The sequence below is a fragment of the Microcebus murinus genome, chromosome 10, assembly GCF_040939455.1.
Source record: "Microcebus murinus isolate Inina chromosome 10, M.murinus_Inina_mat1.0, whole genome shotgun sequence".
Lineage (NCBI taxonomy): Eukaryota > Metazoa > Chordata > Mammalia > Primates > Cheirogaleidae > Microcebus > Microcebus murinus.
Genome location: NC_134113.1, coordinates 80,362,158 through 80,384,321, shown reverse-complemented (window position 1 = coordinate 80,384,321; position 22,164 = coordinate 80,362,158). Strand labels below are relative to the sequence as shown.

General features: G+C 35.7%; 1 protein-coding gene across 13 annotated transcripts in view; it reads right to left on the bottom strand.

The window, feature by feature from the left end:
* Positions 1-3,323: 3,323 nt before the first annotated feature.
* Positions 3,324-22,164, bottom strand: part of SOX5 (SRY-box transcription factor 5) — a 1,016,716-nt gene continuing 997,875 nt past the window's right edge. For all 13 annotated transcript variants that reach the window (XM_076007578.1, XM_076007575.1, XM_076007577.1 and 10 more), the window contains 4 exons: positions 15,090-15,198; positions 12,128-12,301; positions 5,597-5,813; positions 3,324-3,968 (listed from right to left, as the gene is read on the bottom strand). In XM_076007578.1, coding sequence (XP_075863693.1) covers positions 3,665-3,968; positions 5,597-5,813; positions 12,128-12,301; positions 15,090-15,198 — 804 coding nt within the window. In that variant the 3' untranslated portion in view covers positions 3,324-3,664. The remainder of the gene's footprint in view (positions 3,969-5,596; positions 5,814-12,127; positions 12,302-15,089; positions 15,199-22,164) is intronic.

The window sequence follows — 22,164 nt, the reverse complement described above, 5'->3', positions numbered from 1 at the left end:
ACTTAACTAATTTAAGTATAAATGTACTGAAGAATAGTTTTATATTTTATGCAATTATAGTAACTAATCAAATTATTAGTAACTTATAAATGAGCAACTGTAACTTATTTTCTCCAGTGATGCTTAGATTCATATTAAAACATGACTACTTTTAGAGGAACTGATTACAACACCTATAGAAACCATGATTCTGTCTGGCACGATTATTCTTCAGTGTTGGGGTGAGAGAGAGAGAGAGAGAGAGAGAAAGAGAGAGAATGTGTGTGAGAGAGACTGAGAGAGAGAGATTTGAGAGATAGAGATACAGGGAAGTGAACAGGTAGGTAGGAAAAAAGAGGAGGGAAACTGTTCATATGGACTTTAGTCTGATCTTACTCTTATTTCTTCTACCTTATCATTTTTGGTCATCATGGGGCACAGAAAAAGAATACAAAGTTTTAGGATCCTTTACCCAAATCATAAACCAATCAAAAGCCAAAAGGCAATGTGTCAACACAATAAGTTGCTATTCACAGTGCCTTTGATCAAGTGACTTCAAAGCACTGTAAATATTCATATAATTATTTTTGTTTCTGTTTTCTTTTGGGGAAAACTAGAGCAAAGAAATTTTAACACCCAGTGAATTAAATGTCAGAACAAGAGAATATAATGCAGGGCTGTGGACTTGCATTTTGTTTCAGTCCATACAAACTTAAGTCTCGGACAGAAACCTAACTAAATAAAATTAAGTTCTGAATTTCACCAGTTAAAGGTCACCATTAACAATTCTGTTTTCCCCTTCAAATAAAACGAAATAAAAATTGAACAAAAAGACTAAACAGAATTGTTTTGCCAATTCACTGGTAAGTATGTTAGAATTAGTTTCAGTCATGAATGCCTTCAATGGCATCTACCTGGAGCTAAAACAAAGTATTCTTGTAGCCCAAAAGTCATGAAATGAAAACAAAGCATCTTTATAACATGGTGGAAAGTAAGTACCCAGCAAACGTGAGAGGTGAACCCACATAAATCAGAAGGAATTTGTTAACAAAGACAAAGAACAATTTTTTTAAAAAAAATCTGTTTTCACATTGTACATAATAATGATATAAAAACAAGTGTCTACTTTTTTCCTTATCCAGAGTGTTTAAAAACAAAACTAAACAAACAAAAACAAAAACTTGGCTCTAGATGACTGTGACAATTAAATAACTAAAATGAGTGATGAGAGCATAAGTTATTTAAGATGGAATACGACCCTCCTATTAATTCACTCCTTTGTACTAAACACCAGAACTGATATTGTTGGAGCCAGAATTCTTAAAAAGGAGAAAACTTATGGAAGGAGAAGTAAAACCCTGGGTGAATGTGCATGTGTGTGTATGTTTGTATATATATGTGTGTGTGTATATATATATATGAGCTGGAGATGGACATTTGTTTTAAATATCTAACAGCTTATTGGCTGCACTTCCAAATCAGAGCAGAATAAAATAGAAAGGGAGAAATAAAATAAATTATACATAACTTACTAATCTGGGAACAGCTGACCATTATTATTATTATTATTACTATTATTATTATTTTATCATCATCATTATTACAACACTAGCAAAAAGAGGCAGTTTAAATGAAAATACAGTCATCAAAAAACAAACAGAAAAACAGACAAAACGAAATCTCTGACATGCAGAATATGATCAGCTCCTCCAAGCAAAACCCCAGAGCAAGTCTTTTGAGAGAGAGAAAAATAAAAAAGGATTTTTTTATTTATATGTGAAAAATTAAACTTTAGGGTGGTATTTGGGGGGTGAGATAGGAAAATGACAACTGGAGTGAAAACCATAGCACATCCAAGCTACTGGTTGGAGTATTCACTATCTGATGCCTCAACACAAATAATGGCAACTGACTTGAAATGATTTTGCATTAATTTGTATAGGCCCTACAACTGCCTTGGCGTTTGGCTGGCAAAATGGACATAAGCAGTCCCATCCCCATTAGTTGTTGCTCTTCGCACATACTCTGTTGGAACCAAAATTGGACTTCAGTGGATTTGTTTCACAGCAAAGGAAGAGTAGTGGCAAAAATCCCTGTGTTCAACCCGGCTCCATTTTGTTGAGCTGCAGTGACTTTTAATCAAATCCTGCTTTTTGTGGCGTGAAATGCACATGGCCCACATTTCTGAAATGCAAAAGGCCTCTACTTCATTTCATGGAGGGATGAAAAATACCTTATAAAATCATCAGTTCCATTTCCTGGTCAGGAAAGGATGGAATGTTGAAGAAATAAGCTTATTTTATATTTCTGGAATATGGCCAAATATATTCATTTAAAACAATGATTATTTTGCTTGAAGTATCAACAGGAAAAAACAACCAAAAATCACTAAGTAGCAAACATTAGTGGAACCAATTGACCAGGGAGAAGGGACATCTGGGAGCAGTTTGCTAGTAGCTTCCATGTTATACATGCACACCTCTATTACACAGGGCCACCTGATCCATCCAATAATCATCATATTAGACATTTAAAAATATAATTTCTGAGCCCTATACTTGGTTAAATTGTCATTTGAAGTGCAAAGTCAAGGTCAAGATTACTTCTAGACCAGTCACTTAGGAGGATGTGGGATTTCATCCCCAGATGTGGGTTTAACTCACAATGGTCCAACGTTATTTCTATTAGTACCATAATCACACACATACATACACACAAAAATCCAAGATCAGAAAATATTTTTTTTTCTCTAAATTTCTTATGTCTCTCTCTCTCTCTTTTCACCTGAGAACAGCACCTACAGTTCCATTAAAAAAAAAAAAGTCAAATCTCACCAGCTGCTGGTATTTCAGGTTTTTTTCAAGGGATTGTCTAAGATATAACACTGTCCTAACTTAAGAAGGAACAGGAAAAAAAGGAAAGGGAAAAAATGAAATTGGTCAACCCTTCAGTACAAATTTGGCACTTGCTCAAAGATGTAGTGTGGTGTGCAATAGATAAAGAAAGTCCTCTAAAGAAAATAATTGCTTATTTTGTGGTGGATAGCAAGGAAGTTAAAAACAGGCTCTTTTTCCCTCTTCCCCCCCATGCACAGACTTCCATCTTTAAAGTATAGAGATGGAGAAGGTGGAGAGAAGTAAAGAGAAATTCATCTTTCTTTTTCTGTCAGGTGCATTATAAAAAAAAAAAAAAAGAAAGAAAAGAAAAGGAAAAAATAAAACCCAGAAACCCCAAAAAACAAAACAAAACTTATTTCTTTTTAAAAATTGTAGCACAAAACAACAAAACACATTCACAAGCCACTTGTTGGCACTGTGTACCTGAGTGAGAATTTCTAGAACATTGTAGAACAAACAGCCATAAAGTTTATTAAAAAAAAAAAAAAAAAGTTGACGGGTAAGACTTCAGTGCTTGGATGTAGCAGCTGAATTACTGGCATTATTTTACCCATAGCTTATTTCAATCTCTTGTTGTTGATATTGTTGTTTGCTTGTTGTATTTTTTTTTTTCCTTTCCAAGCCTTTTGAGGCTGAGGTCTATTAGTCAGCTGATGTCCCAACTATTTAAGACTAACAGTTAAAGTAACAGTCAGTGTATGAGAAAGTTAATGTGCTTGGCCACTGGTAAGGATGAACCAGTTAGGGCTTCTTTAAGTCCTAAGGTCATGACAATCTTTTGATCCTTATCAGTTGGCTTGTCCTGCAATATGGTTTTCACTGTCACTCCCATAATCTACATCCGGGTCATCCTCTTCCTCATCGTACTCATCATAAATTTCTCCGTTGATGTCCTCAGCCTGTATCTCTTCTTTGATATGTGGCTCCTCTCCTTTTACGCCATAAGTGCTCTGGATAACAGGCATCCCAGGCTCTGGGCTGCTAGACACGCTCGAGTGCTCTGAGGGCAGGTGAGGGGAGGGCATTCCAGCCATGGTGATGGCTCCCGGGTACACGACACCAGCGGTGGCAATGGGGATCTGTGCTTGTTGCCTGTGAAGAGAAGAATTCCCAAAGACGGGGTCACGGGTGAGTGAATAGTGAGATGTGCACCTTACTATATGATGCATTTGCTCAGCAACGTCCAGCTCTAAGGATATAATTTTCACCCAGTTGCCTAATGCTTTCCAAATTGCATCCTACTTTGATTCTAATACCTTGCTTCTGAATGGCGCTTCAGAGACTGCAAAGACATTTACATGTATTGCCCGTCTGATTCATAAATAATCCTAATTCGTTGCTATTCTATTTTGTGGAAAACGGAGGCACAGAAAGAAGCAGAGAATGCAAGTACTCAACTCCAAGTTCACTTTTCCTTCACTATGACGTACAGAAATAGTGTTTCTTTCCTAGAATTAAATCTAAAGATAATTCCATTTTAATGAAAAAAACTCTAGAATATTAGAGCTCTCTAAAACTTTGCAGCCCAGAACACACCAGAACTCAACAATATTACCCTGTCCCCCTAGTCTCTGAGACAGTTGTAGCCCTGTGGTGGTAGGAAGCAGAGCCGGCCTCGTGGATGAACAATCTGTGCAACCGCACTAAGGCCTCATAGTGGGTTAAAAGTTGTGTTGTCGGTCTTGACATTCTTAAGACATTTTTAAGAGACCTCCGTCTTCTCACTTTTGCACTTGGCCCTATAAATTAGGTAGATGTTCCTCGTAGGAAGGGATTAATAGATGATACTCATTCATGCTTTCTTTCATTCATTCATGTTTACTGTTTACTCAAGAAGTGTTGGGCTTTGTGGTCAACTTTGTGAAGAGTCATGTGCCCGGATGTAAGTCACAGACCCTTGGACACAGCATGCAGCCTCTTTCAAGGAACTGGAGGGGACAGGGCAGATGGGAAAAGCTTTTTTTCTAAGTTATCTTCCGACCATATTTAGAACAATATTTATCATTCTGGGAAGCTCTCAGGATCTTACTAAGTTCTGTCTCAAATATGAGCAACTGTTTTTGTTTTTTTTTCTGTGTTTTTGAGAGAATTCTGCAGAAGCAATGTGGCTGCAGGTAGCATATTACAACATTGTCAACAGCCGTGCCACAGGAAGCCCTGCAAAACATCCTGAGCATTGCCTTCTTAATTCAGAATGGAACTTTCCCATTCACAACCTTGATGTGCCCTAAATATAATTCCTACTTTGTGTCATCCATGAAGGCCACACACGTGCCTTGACTGCTCAGTAATCCATCTACATTTAGAAATATGTGCTCCTTTCTTTCAAAATCACTGTTACATTGTATCATCTCAACTAAGTTGTCAGTTATAAAACTTGTCATGGTGAAGCTTTGGACACAATGAAAACCAACCAGGAAAAGAGCCAGTTATACTTGGAAGTTTTCAACAGCAAACTTCAAAGTTATTTACTTGCAGATACATATTTTTTTAAAAAAAACAGTTGTTAACAAAGCTCATGTTAGAGCTGGGAGCTTGCAGTAGATTTATACGGATATATTTTTTTCAAGATCATGTGAAAATACTTCATCCCTGAAAATACACTGAGTTCAGGTTCTTTTCAAAATGCTGCTTTGCAACTAAACAGATATGTTTCACACCCCACTAAGTATAACAGGAAGTTTTCCCCGTGAAAACAAAAAAGACTGAAAAGTCCATACCCAACATTGAAGTATTGCCGCATTTCCTGCCTCCTGTTCCGCATGATTGCCTTGTATTCGCCAATGCGCAGCTTTTTGCCATCCACGAGGCAGGTGCGCTTCGGCCTGGGCTTGTACTTGTAGTCAGGGTACTTCTCCAGGTGCTGCTTGCTGAGACGGGCTTGCTCCTCATAGTATGGCTGTTTCTCTAGGTTTGTCATAGCTTTCCAGCGAGATCCTGTAAAGAGAAGAAGGTGAGGATTCCAATTCGCACAGCTTCTAAGCATCCTAAAAAGAGAGATAACTGAGAACAAGAAAAGCTAAAGTAAAAATGTTGGCCCCAACCCAGAAATATACCCAAGCCTGTTTTTGATTAGAAAGCTTTGACTCACAAGGTGAGATCCCACATGAACAGAAGTGTTGGTGGTTCTATACTCAAAGAAACTGTGTACCTACAGATAGGAACACTAGGTATTATATATATATATATTTTTTTTTTTTTCTGGCTTGAATGATCAGTTTAGACAAACTTTTATATTATGCACTTAAAAACTCATAGATAATTTAATGGATATATCTGTTACCTCTACATCTAGACCATGATGTAATTGAACCCTCAACAGAAAAGTTATACAATCATTCATCACATATTTTGAATCTAAGACTATAATGGTTTGTTGAATATTTTTATGTGGGGGTGCATTACTTACTATACTATAAAAGTTGCTAACATATATCATATGTTCTCATTTTCCCCAAAATGTTTAAGCATGTTCAGCTTACAGGAATGGTTATAGTAAATTCACTTCATTCAAATTTAATTATAATTAAAATTATACATTAATGAACATGGACTAGGTAACTACTATGTGCTAGATACTGTGCTATAAACTTTACATATGTTGTTTCATCTCTTTCACAACACTGTAAGATAGATGGTATTTATACTCGTAGATGAGGAAACTGAGCTTCAAATAGATGAAGTAACTTACTCAAGATCATACAACTATTAAATTACAGATCTGTGACTAAAACTCAGGCTTGATAGAATTTAAAGTGTGCTACAATGTATGTCCTTGCGTACCTAGACCCGCCTACTTTATATAATCTAGTGGAGGTCAGAATTACAATAAGTGTGTGTAGCGAGTAAGAATTTCCTCTTGATAAATCACTTTGAATAATATTTACAGACACTGCTTCTCATGATAAAGTATGCATTAATAATGATCACCCAAATTGTTTTTCCCCTTCTTTTTACTATTAATTTTGGTGTGGATTCCATTAGGATTTACAAAAAAAAAAATAAGTTTGAAGCTTAACTAAAAAGAGTTTACAGCAATTCCCATTTTAGATGTGGTTTAAAGCTTTGATTCTGTCAGTATGGCTATGTGTAGTAGTAATAGAAGTAGTAGTAATAGTATTTGCTTTTTAATTTACACAGACTTAAAAAATCTATTTGCAGATGAAGTGTGTTTATCTGCAAATAATCAGCTCAACTTGACCTAAATGTACAGAGAGCAAAAACTGGAACTATGAGATCCCTACCAAACATGTACTGGTACTGGTGCCTTTACCTGCCTTCCAAAGTCATCTAAGTAAGGTCTTTGAAGCTTTCAAATGGGTTCATTACTCAACCATAACTCCGTATTTCAAATGTAAATAGCTCGCTGTTGACCAGTTCTTCCTTACACATGTAGAGAATTCCTTAATGTGGGCTGCTACATTTATTAAAGCATGCAGTGAAATTTCATCAGAATTTTTTGCCTATTGTAACAGATGTTACTTAGGTGGGTATATCCACAGAGGTGTTACAAAGATTTATAAATACAGATTTTTCTTCCAATCTAGACAGTGAATATGAATTTATTCTATTTATAATAGAAACTCAGGGTACAGGTCAAATATTACAGTTTCTTTTTCTATTCCTTTTTCAAACTTCTGTTTAAATAGCATCATACAACATGAGGTCAGTTAGTCAAGCAATATCATTTGTAGATACAATCTTAAAGTCCTTATTTGCCCAACATTACTCTCTAAAGGTACCTGAATACCTTTATGTTGTTCTCAGGGCATACAGAAACACAGATAAGATTATAACACTATTGAACTAGATCAAAAATCACGGAGTTTCTTGCAAGTATATACATACTAACTTTTTGAAACTCAGATCAGGGAGTGGAAAAGTGAGCTTGCCAGCAATAACTTATTAACGAACAGGAATACACTAATTATGGATCAAGGATGACTGACTTGAACTGAAATATCAAATTTACTACCTTTATCCCAAAATTGAACAACAAAAAATCAGCATTCTCACTTACAATAGGAACTGCCAAAGATTCTTCCCTAAATTTAAATGTTCTATAAGTACAAAAGGATTATGTTTCTCTAGGGAAAGGACACATTTCTGCCTTGAAGTAATCTGCCTTGGTATGTGAGATCTGTTTTTGTGTTTCCTATTATGTATATAGCTGTATTAATTACTGAATATGCAGTACCGAAGAAGAGAGTTATGGTTCCTATCTCCTAGGAGCTTATATTCAGTTGGAAGAAAAATACATTAAAAACCTAATTACAAAATGTATTATTTTAATTGTAATTGTAGCAAGTACAGGAAGATCAGAGAACATATGCTGAGCAGGTGAGATGAATCTCCTGTAGGTCAGGAAGCTGCACTCTAGAAATGACTCCTGCTGTAGTCCGCAACCCCCGGGCTGCAGCCTGGGACGGGGCCGTGGACTGCTAGGAAACGGGCCGTGCGTGCATCACCGTCTGAGCTCTGCAGCCCCCTAAAACCGCCCCCAAACCCGGTACGTGGAAAATTGTCTTCCGTGAAACTGGTCTCTGGTGGTTTTCAGACCAGGGACCGCTGCAAGTCAGGGATCAGAAAAAGAACCTATGGAAGAATATAACGGTCAAGGTTGTTCAGTGGAAAGGAGAATTAGAGAAACTTCAAGAAAACTGGTATGGCTAAAATGCAGAGGAAAAGGAATATATATATATATATATATATATATATATATATATATATATATATATAATGTATGTATGTATAAGGAAATGGGATAATAAAAGACATGTAAATTCTCAGAGAAGTTGGCTTCCAAATCTGGCATAAACTGGAATTACACAATATTTTAACTCTTGATAATATAATTTCTCTGGGAGTATCACTGAACTCTAAACCACATTTTAAAATTTGGCTGTATAATAATTACCAATCTTTTTTAAAACGTAAGAACGAAGATAGCCTGAGTCCAAAGCTGGGGCTAAAACGGCTAACTACTACATTTTATGACAAGGCAGAACAATGTTTCAGTTTAGTAGAAGAGCCAGTTTTCATGTTTTAAATAATAACTTTAAATTGGGTGAACCAACTGACAAGTTTGGTTTGGGTTTCAATGGCTTTAGAGGTACAATAACTGTATGCAGCTGCGGTGTTAACCCCTGAAAAAAACTCGATGAGAAGGGTGGGAAAGCAAGGAAACAACAAAAAAGACGAAAATATCTACTTGACTTGGGTGTGGCTGGCTGCCTGTCTTGGACTCCTACTGGGAGTAGGGCCCCTGTTGTTTTCAAAAGGTAGACTTTTTAGAATGAAAAATAGAGGAAAACAATTAGGTATTTCCCCCCCTGACAAAAGAGGAAATTTCAATTTAAAATATTTGATGCTTAAAATAGAAGAGAAAAAAAAAAAGAAAAAAGGTCTTAAGAGTGGTTTTTTCCTTTCTAAATCTGGCAATCCACTGAAAGTGAAGAGTTTGAGCTGAGCAGCATTGTCATCTCCATGGGGTCTGTAATGAATTTGCACATTTTACTCCAACTACTGTATATCTAATCAGAAAAAGATGTCCCCCATCCCCTGATCTAGCGCCAAGCAGTAAAAGGTGATTCCTTATGTTAACAATTTCAGCAGAATGGCTTATTAAAACCAGATTTTAGGGTATTATAAAATGCTTAGAAGCCCTTTAAAATGTCAACTAGGATCCCCAGAGACTACGTAAAATGTCAACCCAGCTCAAGCGCCTGTTTTAAGCAGAATGAATTAGCGGCATGCTGTCGGAGGCTGTTATCCAAAATAATCAGCAAAGAGGAAAACATCAAGCTTTCTTTGTACTTTTATATGAAATGGGCCATTCAGAATGATCTTGTGGATATTTGAAGATCACTTATTTATTTAAAACTATGGCTAAATATTGACGTCCCAAACACCTCAGTGTTTTATTTTTTCCTAAATGTTATATCTTTAATTAATACAATTTCATCAAAAAAGACTGAAATTAGGAAGCATTCTCTTTCATGTTGACTTTATGATATAATCATGTGGTCATTCTCATATTCTCTCCTTCAAACCAGAAAGAAATTTTCTTAGCCAGTCATCTCTTTTTCATAAAGGCTTTTGCTGTATTTCCTCAAATATTATTTCATGTCATGGAAACTGATACTTCTCTTACACTTAGCATAAAATTTTAAATAGTGATTATCACTTTGGTTAGTGTTCAGACACATGAATTTAGTGACATAAAGATAGTTTATAAATCTTAGTATTTAGCTTGTTTTTTTATTTTGACATTTTTAGATTTCTAGTTTGGAAGTAACTAATATATCAAAATATGAGATATGTTTACATAAAGTATTCTTTTCTAGAGTTTTTCCAAATGAAACAGGTATATTGTTTTTTAAAGATGGGAAATTTCAGCCGGGCGCGGTGGCTCACGCCTGTAATCCTAGCACTCTGGGAGGCAGAGGTGGGCGGATTGCTCAAGGTCAGGAGTTCAAAACCAGCCTGAGCAAAAGCGAGACCCCATCTCTACTATAAATAGAAAGAAATTAATTGGCCAACTAATATATATAGAAAAAATTAGCCGGGCATGGTGGCGCATGCCTGTAGTCCCAGCTACTCGGGAGGCTGAGGCAGAAGGATTGCTTGAGCCCAGGAGGTTGAGGTTGCCATAAGCTAGGCTGAGGCCATGGCACTCACTCTAGCCTGGGCAACAAAGTGAGACTCTGTCTCAAAAAAAATTAAAAAAAAAAAAAAGATGGGAAATTTCAGAGGAAAGTAGAATATAGTCATAAAAAGAAAAAATAGATCAGAGATGGTAGGGTTGTAAGAAATATGTATTTTCTTCTTGATCAGTTCCAGTTTTTGATTATGCATTGATATATATTTTTCCACATAGATTTTCATATTTTCTATATACCGAAAGCCACACATGCTCCTGTCTTTTGGGATAACATTCATCTACATATTTCAAAATCATTTTAGGTAAAATTTCAGATATAAGTTTAAGTGGCTATGGTTTTTGTTTGTTTTGATCTTATTAGAAATGCACATTGTGGACTGTGTAGCATTTATTATCTTTTTGAAAATAGGGGATCATGAAAACAATTGTATATGTTTAGTAATCACTTTTAGATAATCAGCTCCTTAATGCAAAGAACCAAAAGGAATACTATCTTCCTAAACTACATGTAATTCCAAGTACATTATGGATTTTAATAAAGCTTTAATAATTCTGACAAATTTTGTTACTTATTTGTTAAAGCTAAAATTTTCTGATAGAGTTGAGTATTTTTATTCTGTTTTTATTATTTATATCTTAGAAGCCAGAGAATTAATAACCAAAATTTGCTTAGGTTGTCTAGCACCTGGCCACCAGGCTACTTGAAGATGAGGTTAAAGATGGTGAGATGAAGATGATAATCACAATGAGAATGATAATAATATCAAAAGAATGGCATAAAAAAAAAGAAATCTTCCCTTCTTTTTTTTTCTGGGACTATTAATAAAGTTGGTCTATAATAACACTCTTTATAATTGCTACCATATTTCTCCACCCATTTTTTCTGTGTACTTCAGTGTCTATGTATGTAGAGTAAATGTGTGCTTTGTTTTCTGTTAAGCTGAAAGCTGCAATGGCTGGAAGATTCCCTTTTTAATAATACTGAAAATTATTAAAAGTTACTAAGTATTACTAAAAGTACCTTTGGTACCTAAGGTTTCTAAAAGTATGAATTTAAAAATGTACACTTTACATTTTCTTGTGTTCTGAGAATCTAAACTGATTTTCAATTATAGCACAAACATCATCCCCACCTCCACCCTCACCGCCACAATATGAGGAATTCTACAAACAAAACTCCTTAACCGTATGTTACAAAGGATTATGAAAGAAGAGACCTTAAGATTAACAGGAACCTGTGCATAGTTCTCAAGAAAAGGAATAAAAATGGTCAATACTAATATCTAGTGGCTCATGGGAAAGCAACTTTTTTCTCAGTGTTAGTGAAAATATTTCTAGATTTTTGAAGAAAACATTACAATAATCTGTACAAAGGAACACAGCTAAATTAGCTGTAGAAATTGGGCACATTTCTCAATGAACATAGAATGCTTCCATCAGAAGAATCTTCAGTGATGATGCCTATTTTTTGGATAAGCAGATATACCATGAACTATCTGGCCTCCAAATCCAGTATCCTTTCACAACTGCAGAAAATAGAACAGTACATTTGTTCCATATATTACTTAAGTCTTAAGGCTTTTCTTACCCAATATCTTGCTGATGTTGGAGTTGTGCATGTCAGGAAAGGCTTGAAGGATTTTCCTCCGTTCATCTTTAGCCCACACCATGAAGGCATTCATTGGACGCTTTATATGGGGTTCATTGCTACCACGCCCCCTGGATTCCCTATAAATTCTTGACTCTGAGACTCCAGCACTTCCTAGAACAGGGAATATCACTTCATGTTAGTGTTAAATTTTTTGGCAACTACTCTTTCTTACATTACTGTGTTTTAGTCTATTAAAATATCTGAAAACAAAAAGTACTTTTGATAATGGTACTTCCAGTTCTTAAGACAGCTGCTTGTTTATAAGGTTTTTGTGATAAGCCTTGTGGTGGCAAATGTTGTATTTGTATTTCTAATCCATTTCTAATTTGTTTTCCCTTTCTTTCAATGGACTATGGACTGTTTCACCAGTTTCTTTCAAGAGCTCACAAGAAACTTGAATGCATAATTTTTGATGCAGAGACTGGTTAGATTAAATCAACAGTCATGCCAGTACTGTCGATTACTGTAAATATTAAATAGGTAAAGCAGTTCAAAAAACCAGGAAACACTAATCTTCTTGGCCGAATGGATGCTTATAGGTGAGGATATATCTTTGCTGCTTAAAGCCTGTCAGAACACAGAGTACTCAGGCCCTTTTCCTCTCTCTGAGTTTTACATAAGTAAAGATACTGCTAGGTAAGATTTTGCAATTAAAATACAATATACATATTTCATTGTAATATGCTTTTCTTCTCTTTGAAATTGTGTGCTAACAAATGCATGATATATGCTGATGTAGCAATGATAGGTCTGCCCCTAAAAAGGTATGTAAAAATGGTAAGGAAAAGAACAAACAAATAGTTACATTACTGTGATTTCTAAAGGAGTCTACTGTCACATGTTTGAGGTGAGAAAAATAATGTATTCCTCTGAATTTTTCCCCTAACATCTGAGATTATTCAAAGAGACCCACTGATAATTACTTCTCAATCAGTAGGATTCACTGATGATAAAACACAACCCAAGAGTCGCAATTAAACCTCTGGACACTGCAGTTACTCTTCTAGTCTTATAGGACTTCTTAGAATGGATTCAGTAGATTAAACAGCTTCCAAGATACTTGAGAACAGGCAAAGAAAATAAGGAGAACCAGAAGAAAATGTAGAACTCTGATAGTAGGTTTTTACTGGTTATCATCACACACAAAAAAATGGAGTAGCTCTATTTTGGTAATATCTAAACATTTAAAATACTTTGGGGATTTGTAGAGCTTGTATTATCAATAAAAGCACTCTTTGGTTTTCTTCTTTTCTTCCTCTTTTCTTTTCTTAATTTGAAGGCATAGGAGTCAACCAAAATTACCCAGACTTGAAGACCTCTATATTAGTAAACAAAAAACACAGCATATCTGTTGGTGGTGGTTCTCAATATTTCTCATTCATAACAAGCTCTCTGGTCTGACGAAAGATGGAAAATATTTCACATATAAGCACAACTGAATTTAACGACTAACAGCAACAAAAACTTTGATGTTTTAATGCTGATTACTATGGGTATATTTTGTCATGCTAATACAACTTAAAATTTATGAAATGTGTTATTACCAGTAATTGTCTTTTTATTGACAAAATGAGTGCTAATATATAGCAACATCTTTCCAAAATGGGTTTGTAACTAGCAAATGATCATTTGCACATCTGCCTTTTCTTGTTCTTACACCTTACAGCAACATAAGCAATAAAATGAACATTATGTGACTTCATCAAATCTAAACAAGCTCTTTGCATGCACTTAGGCCAGGTTTATTTTAGCCAAATGGAGTAGAAAATGGAAGGAAATGTTTGGATACATTAAACAAGAAAAAGGCAGATTTTTCTTGGCTATCAGTTTTCAGTTTTGACAGAATTATGTGGTTAGATGTTGAGGTTTGGCTACTCCCTTGGCTAAGTGCAGACCTGGATTTAAAAGTAGAACTGGCCCAAGGCAGCTGGAGTAGAGGGAGTAGATAGCAGTGCATGTTGGAGGATTCCAGTGGACCCCCTCTCTCCTGAAGTATGCTGCTTACTGAGTTTCCCTGGGGCAGTCTTTTCTATAATGCAGGGGAACTTCCTTGTTATAGTAGCAACATTAAAGGCTGTGCCACCAAAGGAACTCTTAAAAAGCATGTATTTCACCTAACACTGAAGCCAGGTTCCCAGTCAAGGCACTGTATGAGAACAGCACTTTCTTCTTTTTCCCTCTTTGCTATGCTATTAAAATTAGAGTAGCAACTTAATTCGATGTCACTGTGGATGCTCAGAAGGTTCATAGATGATAAAAACAACACAATCTTGAGGCATATGAGGGAAGCAGGAAGCTTTTCAGCTGGATTCTAGTTAAGTTACAGATAGCAGGCAGGATACTTGACTGTGTGGTAGATAGTAAAGGAGGGAAAAGTATCCAAAATGGGAAACAAACAAACAAACAAAAAAAAACAAGACTATGTACTTTTGAGCTATGTATTCCGATCAGGGCTTGACAAATAGAAACTTAAAAATGAGCTGATAGGTACAAATTTTTGAAGAGTGCGTTTTGGGTACAAGAAATAGGGAAGTGAGAGACACGGTAGATGGTGATTAAGAGCATTTGCTTCAGAATCATGCCATCTTAAATCCAAGTCCAGCTTCTGCCACTCAAAGCCCTGTGACCTTGGAAAAAATAACTTCAAAACTCTTAAGGGTCAGTCCTTCTCTGCAGTAAGTAGTACTTATCTCATAGGTAGTGCTAGGAATTAAGTGAGATGACTTATGCAAAGGACTCAGTGGAGAGCCGGGCACATGGGAACATGTGACCTCTTATTGTAATGATCAGGGATGAGGTGGCTGTCTTGTCTATTTTTTTTTTTTTTGGGCAGTTTTAATTTGCACTAAATGGACACTTCTGCACATTACTGGAATATATATGAATAATTTTCACAAACCATCAGAATCTCCACTCAGATTGAAATCCATCATTGCATGGCTAAATTTTCCTTCTTCATTCTGTTTAACTGCCAGTTGCTGAGTCAGACTCTCCAGTGTTGTTTTTTCCTTAAAAGAAAAATATATAATGAGAGTTCAATCTGGAAATTATAATTATTTGAAGACATTTTTTTTTTGGACCATATGCACTACACATTAGCTTCTGGAAAGGACAGGATGTTGATTTGTTCACCTTTGCATGTGCAGCACCTTACACTGAGGTAATTAAAGGGAGGATCAGCAAGATTTTTGAAGGAACTTTGAGTCGTCATAGACCTCTATGACTTCATGGCATTTGGGTTTGGTATGCCTAAAGGATACAGGCTGGGATCCTTGGAGACAACCTCACCAAATCACAAGATGCGTGCAGAAATTTCATGGAGGCAACCTGTTTTGTATTTGGAATGTCTGCTTTATTTTTAGCCAAACAGTAGAAGTATAGGAGTGGCATGAGGCCCAGAGAACACCTTCCAATAGTCAGGTGATCAAATGATAGAAACATGATTCATAGTAGTGCCCTCTGGTTGCCATCTTCCCAAATGCCATCTGCATTCCTCATGCAAGGGTAATGAAGACGTTTAAATATTCATTGCTAATTGCTTGTCAAGTCTCTGTACATCCAATGTGAGTGCCTGCTACTTGGACCACAATTTGATTTGGATTGCTAAGCCAAAATATTGAGTTGGCGAATTATTTGAGATACAAATATACCAAAATTAGATCTGCGGAGACATCAAGTCATTTAAAAGCCTGCAGTACACGATTTACATTCATGGAGAACAGGGCATTACACAATAAATTATTTTCAAGAAAAATATAATGCTTAATCCAAATCACAAGAGATATTGAACTATTTCCAAATTAAGAAACTAAGTGATTTTTAGGAACAGAGAAAAGCATACAATGAAGAGTTGACAACTTTCTCTTGAACAATTCCAGCACTGCTCCGAGGATGATGTGGTTCCAAAACAGTTTTAAGAAAAGCATCTATTGGATCTCAGAACGTTTGCTCATGTTTCTTGATAATTATTCACCTCATTTTCGGAAGAAAACAGTCACGAGAGGTGCTAGTGAACCTCACATACTTCAGAACTGCTACTGATACAATAAAATGTTCATAGAAAATAATCAACCATTTAAGATAATTATATTATAGGTTAAGGGCCTAACTGATGTTCCCATTAAGAACTAAGAGGATATTGAAATTCTTAATATGGTACATGCTTTATCTCTATAGAATCTCTGACAATATTTACAATGTACATACTAGATTAAAAATTCTCTTAAGTCAGTGGCCTTGGAACTCCTGTACTCTATTTATTAAAGTCTGTACATTATTTAGTAGAAAAGCATTTTTAAATTGTTAATCAGTATAACTTATAATAGGGAAACTGGAAACAAATAACTTACATTAACTTTGGTTCAACAGATTTATATAGTATTAAAGTTGAAATAAATTATATATCTAAAAATGTAGAATCTGACTCAATTTGTTTTGTGTATGAAATTGGTGTTTTTGACTGTTTTCTGTGTTCCTGATTTCCTTTGCTGAGAGAGTTTGCTGTATATATTTAGCTGAGCTCGGGAGCACCAAGGGCACTGGCTTAACAGCTTCCTGTAAATATAGCTGTTAAAACAAAAGACAACTACATTAAAAAAACAAAAAGCCCCATTCCATCAACATGATCTGAAAGTCCCCGTGTCAATGAATACTGTACTCTCTTTTGGGGATGTACTGGTCTTGATCGCCTCTCAGGTTTTGATTTAACAGTGTAGAGGGCGATATGACTACACATTTTCCAGAGAGTTTTCCACTCTGAAGCAGTCTTTCAAGAAGAAAAAGCAAATTGAAGGCAACTGGAGTAGAAAAAGAATGAAATGCTAAGCAACTTCTAAGGTTCTGAGTTCAGCCCTATGGATCTTGTGCCATATTACCAAGAGACTAAAATTAGCAAGTGGTGAGCAGGGAAGTCACAATCAGTTTTTACAATAAATACAATCTAAATATCCACCTCTAAAGCACATAGTATAAGAAAAGGATTCAATTAGCTACCCCAAAGTGGGGCTTACTATACTTCTCAGGAAGATGGCAGTGGGAGATGGTGGAAGTCCACATGGTAAGCTGCACTTTTTTGGAACCCTTTGTATAGTCATTTAAGCTAATTCTCAGACATGTGAACAGGAAAAAGGAGAGGTGACTAGAGGAATTGGAGAACAGGTGGTGTGCCTTTAATTAAAATGCATTACAATAGCATATAAATCAAAGTGGTAACATTTCCACATTTTAGGAAAACTAGCAGACAGTAAATTCAGAAGAAATAATTAATGTCAGGACATAATAATAACCAAAGTGGAAAACAATCAACCGATAATCCCATATGAAAACTGATTCTATAGTTACAGCTGACATGTAGTTCTTATGTATAGAGGTAGGTATACATTTATATGTGGACAGGGGTCTAGCTAAAATATTGAGCCACCAAAAGAATGAGCTGGAATTAAGAATAGTTTTCAAAAGTTTAAATTCAACCTACTCAGGCATATAGGAGAAAGAATCAGCCAAATGTTATAAAGCAGAAGTGCTGGTACACTGGAAAAAGCCCACCCACTCTACCTTTTTCCATCCCACATGTCCCAAGCTGTCTGCTCCCCAGAAGACTTCACCTATGCACATGTCTAAAATGCAACCATTTAAGATTCTGTTCTTTAGGTTAAATATGTTCTTTTCCAAAAGCCTCTTTTTGGCCAGGCATGGTGGCACACACCTGTAGTCCCAGCTACTCAGGAGACTGAAGTGGGAGGATTGTTTGAGCCCAGGAGTTCAAGGCTGCAGTGAGCTATGATCATGCCACTGCACCCCAGCCTGGGTGACAGAGAGACTCTGTCTCTAAAAAAAAAAAAAAAAAAAATAATGAAACTAATAAAAGTTCTAAAAGCCTCTTTTCATATGTGCAAATACTACTGGAAAAGGTGATATTTTGAGTCTCAAAGTTCTTATACTTAAATTAATCTTTTCTCAATAGAGGCAGCTGAAACAGAACAAAAGCAGTAGATAACAGGTAGGAAGAGACGTTAAGTGGGAAGATGTTGAAAATGGGAAACACCAAAGAAACCGATTTTGGGAACAAAGAACTGAATGTTGATGGGCACGGGTGACAATTTTCACCAATCTGATAATCTTAGTTCTAACTGGCTCTGATTAAATCATGCTAGCTAGGAATTTGTACAGAAAAACAGCATCCTATTCCTGCATTTTAAGTTTGGTATTCTGGAACACAAATTCAGTGTAGCAATTATACTTTACTGCATTGTCATTACTATTCAAATGCTGATATAAAAATGACAAGATTCATTGGTCATCTCTCCCCTACCTTATTTTTATTAGAAAGAAAGCAAAAATAAAAGAAAAATAAACATATTTACAGAAATATTTGCCAAAATATTGAACTGCTCTGAGTAATCTCCCAAGTACAGGGGACAAAGAGACTAATTACAACAAAGTAGTCAAAATGAAAAAGTCCTAGAGATTTATAGGTAAAGGCCAAACAAGATGACCTGTATGCTTTCTCTCTTGAATAAAAACTAACAATTGGCTATCAATCAATTGGATAGATGAGTCCTATCTGGCTAATGAAATCTTATACAATTCTTCAGATTTGCTAAGATCAAGGGGAAACATTAGGTTATGTCTCTTTTTACTTCAAAAATCTTCTGATTCTATGTTGACTTGAAAAAGATCCAAGTGAATTGTATCTTGTCTACGGAAGAAATGAAAGTTGTAGACCATATAGTTAGTTTCTTGGACTCGAATGAATAACTTCTAAAATTCTACATCTAAAGAACTAATATTAATGTATTAATATTTACTTGGGGAAGTTGGTAGCTGGTCTTGTGTTTTGTGACTTACCCAATGACTTGCATAGTGGAAAACTCTATGTATATTGCTTGCACCTGACACAAGGCTATAGTGGGAATTAACCAGGAGAGACATGAAATTTCTAAAGATGTAGGCAATTAGTTGGTTAGAAGTGGTTGGTATAGACCCACACTTTCTATATCAAAAACCATTCTGAATGATTAAAGGCCACATGATTAATGGGAAGATGACATATCTAGGGTTGGAAAATAATGGGTTTTGGCATCAGGGACATCACATTGCAAACAAACTCTGCCATATATATTAGCCATATTGCTTTAGACAAATCAGTTGACCTCCCTGAGTCCCAGAATCCTCATCTGCAATATGTCAGTTGAATAGATGATAGATTCTCATTAGTCTGAAAAATTTTAGAAATGCTTTTAATATTATTAAAAACCCCAATGTGGAAAATTGAAAAGATAAAGATTCTTCCTAACATATAAGAATTATATATTAATTAATTTGAGTATTAAGAACCTATTGCGATTATGATTCTCTATTCTCTATGGCTGTGGTCCCCAGCCTCTGAGCCCCAGGGACCAGTACTGGCCTGTGTCCTGTTAGGGACTGGGCTCAGAGCTCCCCTGTGCCCCACCCCTGTCTGTGGAAAAATTGTCTTCCATGAAACCAGTCCCTAGTGCCAAAAAGGGTGGGAACCACTGCTCTACGGTCAGACAAATATGCATTAAAAAAGAGAATTTTAGTAACAACTCTAAATATTGTTGAAATTTTCCCCCTCTTATCTATCATCCACTGCAATGTATTTAATCATTATATTTTTCCATTTTATACTAAGGCACGATGAGTTACAGTTCCATAATATAAGCCTAGTACATACCTACATTGAAAACTTTCCCTACTCCATTACTTCAACTTGCACTAAAACAACTAAAAATTCAGTTTTTGCAAAGGCTTAAATGGGCCTTTCTTGATATTTTACAAAGCAGGCAAAACAAAAGAACACACAACTAACTGTACTTTAGAGAAGGCAGACATTTCCTTAGTTACCTAATCCTAAACTAAACAGTGCATGAGTAGATACATCTTCTATTGCTCCCTGAAATTGGGATTCGTGTAAGTGATGAGCTTTGTTCCCCACCAGCCTCACATGCACAAAGAGAGAGATGGGCTGTGGATCAGCTCTCATAATGGACATCCCTGAAATAAAGCTCACAAAGCTATAAAACTCATAAAAAGCACATGCATGAAATGACAGAATAGAGTGTGACTGTCAAATGTTGACTCAGTAACAGTTAAACCCCTTCTGGCTGCACTTTTTTATGGTCTTCTACTACACTAATGACACGAGAAGAAATAAGAAACAAAAAGGGTTTTTAACCCTCCAATTATGGGACGCTCGCAGACCACCAAAGAAGATGAAAGATTATTTTTAATGTCATAACAATTTATCAGTTGGAGATTTTTTTTCATCAGCTTAAGTAAAATATAAAGCAACAATGCACATGTCCACCCCCTCAGCCTCTCAGTTTCACTCTTGCTTATTGATATCTCCATTTTCTAGAAAATAACCATCCGCCCACATAATCTAACAGCACAAATGGGAGAAAAGACTTTCTTGTAAATTATGTATAAATTATATATAATACACACACACACACACACATACAATTCTCTCTAACACTAACAGGACAAGATGAAGAAATCTTTTACTAATTTTACCCGTGTCAGGTGTGAATTTATCCATCAGAATATCAACAGATGCTTTGGCCTTGAGAAATATTTTCCCATTCATTTTCTCCATCAGAGAATCACAGGGACACATGAGTTAAGGTGTTAGAAGGGTCCATCTATGTCCTCTGTTCCAGTCATCCACAAATTCAGCCTCATCTAATCCTGATGTTTCTCCTTTCTAAATCAGAGAGTTCCTCATGAATGAGAATCCATAATTTTGTTCCACAATCAAATTTCCTTTTATGAAATTTGGTAGCCAGCTTCATGAAAAGTTTCTTGGAGCATTCTTGAATTCTGACTAAACTTCTTAGGAGTTTAGTTTCGTCAGGCAATTTGATCAAAGTGAAATGTACTAGCAGATCAAGTTTTCTTAAGAAGTACTATAAAGTTGAAAATAGTATAGTTTAGAAATACACAGTTTCTATGAATTCAAGAGCTTTAGTCCAAGTGAATAAACTGTCCAAGATAGTAAAATGACTATCAATAATATTGAATTGTATCATTATTAATGATTTTAAAGAACTGATTTTAAAGTAGAAGAAATATTTCAAAGTTGATGACAAATAACTAAGTCTGATTTTTATGAATGAAGAGAGAAATCTGAGGAACAATGACCTGAACATTTTATGTGTATTCCAGGAAAGATGGAGCTGACTAGTACAAAGATTAGTTACGAGCAGTTAGTAGAGGACGTGGTAGAAGCTAATTCACTAAAAAAAATAGTTATTATGATCTCATTTTCTTTTTCTATAGGCAATGGAATGCAAACCAAGGAAGCTCAATGATAATAATTGTTTGGAATTAACTCAGTTATGGATTATGTACCTACTAATATCCATGTAGCCATGATAGAGAAATTACACAGGACCCTGAAAAAGAGATTTGAGTGGAATGGGAAGAGGAGATCAACAGTAGTCACCCTTCAAATACCTTAAGAACCCCCATGTTTAAAAAGAATCAAGACCTGTTATTTGTGAAACAGAGAAGAATTTGGTTATATGTGGTCAAGATAGAACACCGATCAAAGGTTGTAAGTTATCAGGTCCTTCAGACCACTGAAGGAAGAGTTATCTAATAGAGCTGTCTATCCATTGAATGGGCTGCTTCGGGATGTAAAGAATTTCAACTCCCTGGAGGTTTTCAAATAGTGGCCATATGACTACCTGCCTGGTAGTCTAATATTAGAGATGTTGAAGAGGCAATTTAAGATTAGATGACAGGTTGAATTGAATGACTTTTTCATTTTTTTTCAAACCTGCAATTCTATGATTTTATGTCCTACTTGACTGGACTTTATATAACAAAACTAAAATATTTTGATAAATATTTCACAAATAATTGGTCTTGATTCTTTTTAATCATGGAGGTTCTTAAGATAACTATTGCTGATTTTCTCTTTCCACTCTTTTCATGATCCTGTGTAA